Source organism: Diaphorina citri, unplaced genomic scaffold (assembly GCF_000475195.1).
Source record: "Diaphorina citri unplaced genomic scaffold, Diaci psyllid genome assembly version 1.1 scaffold3169, whole genome shotgun sequence".
In the NCBI taxonomy this organism is placed as follows: domain Eukaryota; kingdom Metazoa; phylum Arthropoda; class Insecta; order Hemiptera; family Psyllidae; genus Diaphorina; species Diaphorina citri.
Genome location: NW_007380580.1, coordinates 18,266 through 24,720, shown reverse-complemented (window position 1 = coordinate 24,720; position 6,455 = coordinate 18,266). Strand labels below are relative to the sequence as shown.

At 35.5% G+C, this 6,455-nt stretch overlaps 1 protein-coding gene across 1 annotated transcript in view; it reads right to left on the bottom strand.

Moving 5' to 3' along the window:
* Positions 1-5,860, bottom strand: part of LOC113471865 (polycomb group RING finger protein 1-like) — a 9,181-nt gene extending 3,321 nt beyond the window's left edge. Inside the window, exons 1-4 of the mRNA XM_026831324.1 lie at positions 5,837-5,860; positions 5,375-5,498; positions 4,408-4,504; positions 3,031-3,113 (exon numbers count right to left, since the gene is read on the bottom strand). Of these exons, the coding sequence (XP_026687125.1) occupies positions 3,031-3,113; positions 4,408-4,504; positions 5,375-5,498; positions 5,837-5,860 (328 nt within the window). The remainder of the gene's footprint in view (positions 1-3,030; positions 3,114-4,407; positions 4,505-5,374; positions 5,499-5,836) is intronic.
* Between the last annotated feature and the right edge of the window lie 595 nt (positions 5,861-6,455).

Genomic DNA, 6,455 nt, shown 5'->3' with positions numbered 1-6,455 from the left:
CTAGATAAAATTGGATTTCAGAATAATAATCCAAAACACCATTTTTTACTTTCCTTATCCTATAGGAAGGAAAGTAATGTAATCGGGTCAAATTTTCGATGGTCAGTTTTTAGTGTCAAAACATGTTTTGAGGTCCCTATAGAGCCTAAATACAAAGTTTCAGCCATTGGTCCGTGTGTGTGTCTGTCTGTCTGTCTGTAAACAAAATATCTCGAGAACGGTAAGAGCTAGAGACTTGAAATTTGGTATGTAGCTGTCCAATGTGACAAGAATGCGACACAAAACGTTTGGTTGAGATGGTTGCTGCGCTTGGCGGTATTTTGACCGCTTTTGGACAGATTTCAACCGTTTTTTGGCGGTTTTCAGCTATAGCCACAAAACGGTCAGAGATATTGTAAAAGTTAGGGTAAAAGAACACTCAAATAAGCATCATTCAATAGGATAAGGAAAGTCGTGTGATGTTCACACCTGATTTTTTTTTTTTTTTTTTTAACAATGGAGGAGGTAGGTATTATCGTTCCGAAATCGAAGAGAACAATATAGGAGAAAGTTTTTTGAGGAACCGTCTCCTTTGTGGGAGGTTGGCTATCATAATAGCTAATTTTCATTTTGGAGTTTGCGGCTTTGAACAAGTCAAACGACGTTGAACCATTCTCGGAATTTCCAGTGCCAGGATATTTCTCTTCCCACACATCTCTTCCAATTTTTCTTGGAAAGCAAAAATCTAGCCGTTCCACTTTGAGTTCGAATTTAAAAGGATTAATTAGCGTGTGGCAGCGCTCGGCCCGGCCAAGTCAAAATATGACAGCGCTATACAATACTATTCAATAGGATACCTAATACTATTGTTAACCTAAGCAAAACTAAAGTATTGTTAACCAAAACCTATAGATGAGAAAAGAAAAGCCCAGTGGCGTAGTTGGTGTTGTTGTTGTTGGTGTTGTTGTTGTTGGTGTTGTTGTTGTTGGTGTTGTTGTTGTTGTTGTTGGTGTTGTTCAGTGGCGTAGCGTGTATGTATGGCGTGTATGGCGGCCATACAACTCAAAAGTTCACTCTAATGCCAATAAATATTAATGGCATGTACTGTGATGGGACTTGGTAGACCTGTGCATGAGCCCTACAACGCCATACACTTGAATTTAGACCACGCTACGCCACTGGAAAAGCCATCTCCATAGAAGTTATGGGATTATCTTGAGGGGTATGTTTAATTTGTAATCTGAGCTTCAATTATACTATGCATCACTTCAGCTTCATTTGCACTAAAGGTAGGATTACGATATTTCACGTGCATGATTCCAAATAATATATGTACTTACCTATATTGTACCTACCTACATACTTGAACCTTTCACCAAAAGCTATACCTACTGGTAGGTACATATATGTCGGTAGATTCGTAGTAGCTCAACGCATCCTTTAGGGCTGTTTGCCCCCTACACCTAAGCCTCGGAGTGGACTTTTTGTGTTTGGGGTAGGTACATAGGTAGGTACTTACCTATATCTATGTATTACACACTTATCTAAGCTAACAACATTCCAAATAATAAGATTTCCGTCGACAATATTTGCCAGATTTGCCAGCGTTATAATTCATACCTGACTTCAATTGACAACAGCGCAAGTCATTCGTTATCATTATCATAAATATTTGGATACCTGTTGCTTTATAAATAAACTTATAGTTATCTTGTTAATTCAATGGAGTAACATAAAATCACTTTATTATAGATTTCCTAGATTATTCAAAGGCATTTTTAAAATTGTCTAGTGAAAATCATCCATAAATTAATTATGGGGGTGGGATGGAGTTTTGTTTATTTTTTGTGGCACTTGATTTATTTTGGGAGGAACGACTTGGCGGGGTCTTTTTTATGCCATACACAAACTACGTAACCGCTTTGACATTTTGCGAGGTAGGTAGTTATTGTGCAAAAGTTTCAACTCCTGCAGAACACGTTTCCAAGAGAGCCACCTCATAAGAAGATCTATTCAATAGAACCGGTCTACTCTGCGGTCCAAACTCGGTGCCCGTGATGAGTAATACGGTAGTACCACTCTATGGTACTCTACCGGTCACTATCGTACTTACAGTGGTACTATACTCTATTGCCTTGGTATCTTGAGTTGGTAGATGACAGAGAAGGACTTCTGATTTATTGAACAATGCTCTTATGGTAGTCATACTCTATTGCCTTGGTATCTTGAGTTGGTAGATGATAGAGAAGGACTTCTGATTTATTGAACAATGCTCTTATGGTAGTCATGATGTTCGATGTTGAGTCGGCATGAAATAATTCTTTCCTTGGTAGTGTGCTAGTGATGCAGATTTCTTCTATTAGGAATGAAATTATGTGATGTATCTCGCCTCTTTTCTTTCGACTTGTTCATTCGATGGATTAAATGAGCTTCTTTAACAAATGTCACCAGTTTACTCCCATTCTGGTCAGCCTTTTTGTTTCATTCCTAATTTGGTCTTACCACTAAAGGGTAGAAGAACATGAAGTCATAGGGAAACAGAATAAAAATAGCCTTATCTCTAATTCAGTAATGTCAGATATAACTTGAGTTGGGAATGTCAAGATAAGCTGCTACTAGTGTTGCCATGTTTGATTAGGGTCCAGGCAAGTTAACACCGATATCCTGTTCTTTACATTCCAGATTACATTGTTACACAAACATAATGAACATAATGAGGATCTTTAGATATGATTTACCTGCCTAATGTTGGTTTTCTATGGCCTTCTCGTGTAACATTGTCATAAGAGAAAGCTCTTTTGTTTTCCAGTCTTGTTTTACCTTGTTTTTTCCTTTTTGATATTTCCTTCCAATATGAATTTATCATAGTTACCTAAATAAAAAGCATAATTACGAGAAAATAGATAATATAATACACATTTTAACAAAAACGAACCAATAAAAAGTTAAAATCAGGAAGCCAATATTCAGTTTTTGAATATTCAGTTTCAAAATCCAAAGATGTTTTCTCATCCAAAGCACACAGGGCTAAATGAAGAACAATGAACTCACCAAGATCTGGAACACGTAGTCCCTGTAGAGACTGCACAGCCACATGGAACTGGTCCAAAAAATCTCTTAGTACAAAACTCTGTCTCATTCCAAATTATGTAGTTGGAATACATTAATATCCAATTAATACTTTAACAAGAACTTTATAAAATCGGAGAGTTAAAATTAAACAAGTTAAAAAATACCTACCTACCTATATCGAACACGAAAAGTAAAACATGTTGAAAGAAAAGTTTTTCAAATAAAAAGCAACTTAAAATGACAACTATTATCATTATGATATAAATAATTTATCAAGACTGCCCCCCTACCGAAGAAAACGCCAGAGTGAGAGAGAAAAATAATAATAAAAAGAAATATACAGAAAAAACATTCATATTTAAATGATAATTCATTGGCCCTTTCGTGTTCAAAACAAAGAAGCATGAAAAAAATCATATTTAATAAACGTGATACAGGCACATCCACTAAAAATGGGAGAGACACCTTCGAATCCTACGATACCACCGAATGACAATAATGAAAAGTAGGTACCTTAAATTTAAATAATAACTAAATGGACTAATATTTGATAATATAAATAAGTAATCAGTTAATAAAATAGTATTTAAAGTGAAAAATCACAAAAAAACTATTTTTTAACATTTTAATTTTTAAGGAAAGAAAGCAGAAGAATGCGAAGCTAGAGCTCACAAAAATTATAGAAATTTTAGCAACACTTAACCACACTAGTGAACGTACAGGGTTAATACAATATTATATCCCTTTTCATAACTGCAGGGTTCAAGGGGAGACGGAAGATTTCTTTTATATTTATTTTCATAATAATTCTCAAGACATGGAAAATTTCAAAACAAAACTTCTTCTAAAGGAAAAAGAAATGAGAAAAAAGTTTTCAAGGGAAAATAAAACAAATGATAAGTAATTTGAAAAAAGGGATGGGACAAATGCACAGGAGACATACCAAAGTTATAAAAGCTACCTGGCTTTCCCTCTCTCAAGTTAGTGTAGGTTCAGGGATTTTCTGTGGTTTTTTACATTTACATAAAATAAGCTAAATTGACCACTGGTGTTTTATTCTCCCACCCTTAAACCCCGTAAAACGTTATTTATTAAAAAGACTTTCACTACAAGCTGAAAATACCAATGATAAGAAAACTCATAGACTAGGTGTTAGGTATTGTAGGCAGAAAATGAATCAAGGATGTGTCAATTTTCTAATCTATTCAAACATTATTTATCGTTCATTCTTGCTTTGATTTAGTTAGAATTATGTCAAAACATTTCGATAATTATTATACTGTTCATAACTTTTTAATTTGGCGTAACAAGTTAAAAGGAACATGAAATTATTGTTTCTTGTTTGAGGTGACTTACTTCAGGTACATGTCAGGTTTGGAATTGTTGATTTGCACTTTACATCGGGGACAATAGTCCTCTTGTGCCAGATGCAAAATGATGCAACTGCGACAAACTGAAACACAAAGTAAACGGTAAAATTAGAAATTACATGTAAAATTAGTTTAAACCATTAGTCATCTTCAACAAAAGCAAACTGAACTGAACCGACGAATATTTCGTCGAAACTACATCTCTCGTGGATTTCACGAAATTGGCGAATGTAAATCCCCATCGATTTCTCAACGCCATTTCAATTCCATTAGAGCGAATAACATTAGGGTATACTGTACAAGACATCCAATGTGTTGGCTGTGAGTTTTGAACATGAAATCCTGGTTGGTTTGACTCTGACTTGGACAAAGCCCTCACAGTTGTACCGAAAATCATAGACATAAGTATACCTACTCGTACATATTCAATTTAACAAGATCGATCCATTGATCAAGGTGCAATTGGATTTCTAACAAATTCGTAGACGAATTTTAATTTTCAAGCTCCACATGTCTGCAGATGCAATTCAAAATTCAATAGTAACACTTTTAATGATAGAGCGTAACCAGAACAACTTCAAAGAGCCATTTTCACATTCTCGTTCAGAGCTGTAGAATGCGAGGCCTCTTTAAATACTCCCTCACCCGCGTTGCATGGCTTGTGTGGTTTTCCTGTGCTTGATATACACTCCACCATTCATTGGCATATCCCTTCTGTCCCTTTTGACTTGGTCCTCTTAGCTTTTTATTGGAAAAGAGTCACTTCGTATACTGAATTATGAATGAAAGGATTTTTTTAATGTTACTTCCTGTGAAGCCCTGGCTAAGCATGCTTTTTTACCCCCACTTTTTATTTTGAAGTTCTCTCTTTTCTCTCTCTCTCTTTGTGGAAAAACTAGGATAAAAAGCGTGAATTACAACAAAAATAATAATAACGATTCCAATATACTCACAGGAATGAAGGCACTCAGCAATGGACGTGGCATCCACAATGTATCCCCGACAGAGGACACAGAGGATGTAAGGGTTAACATCCGTCAATTTGACAAGGGGACGCTGCTCCTCCATCTTCCACCCCTGAAAACAGAAAAAAAGATTGTTAATTACTTGAAGATTCTTTGAACTGTGCCCGTGCGAAAAAGCGCGGATGCGAACGATCTGATTGGAACAAGCAATGTGTGCACATTTCACTTCATAAAAAAGTACCTTAGACTCCTTAGAGCCTTATACCTTAAACTCTTAAAGTATACCTTGTGATACAAAAACTACTGACTGATGTGATCCACACACTCTGACTAATCAGTTGACAAGCGACTTCGTTTACACCTCTTTGAAAAATTAATATTCCACAGCGTCTGCCTATAAATCAATCCAGTACAGCGACTTGGCACACCTCTTAACAGAAAGACGTAGGCCTTGTATGCAAACATTCGAAGCATCTTCCACTTCTTGTTCTCTTGAGAACTTGCAGTGCTAAAGAATACTACTGTCTAGTTTACTATTCCTACCTATTTAGGTAATAATTCTCGTGTACAACCTTTGATTAATTCAGTAACTAATGTTGTACTAAGCGCTGAAAAAGTAGATCTAGGCCGTGTGAAAGAGGTCTCCTCTCATTAAGAGCGGATAAATTAATTTTTTACAAATACCTTAGAGTTCCCTTTTCCTTGTGTCCTTGTGAGTTTTTAATGTGTTGCGAAATTGGTATTTTCCAATGTTGTTTTTGTAAGTAACCAACCTCTAAGTTTATTACTCTTCAATAAAGGATTTTTCACATTCTAAGGACTTTTAAACCCTTCATAAAATAAATATCCATAACATTAGTATAAAGTTAATAGCTAGGCCAAGAAAATTAAGGTACCATTATCCAGACATTCCATTGAGAACTTGATTCTGTTTTAGTTCAGTATCAGAACCAAAGGAAAGACACAAAATATCGTCTACATAAGGGAACCAATAACATATTTTGCCTTTGTAAGGATTAATATCAGTATCAAATATTATCTTTTCTAATGAGTGCATAAATAAATCTGC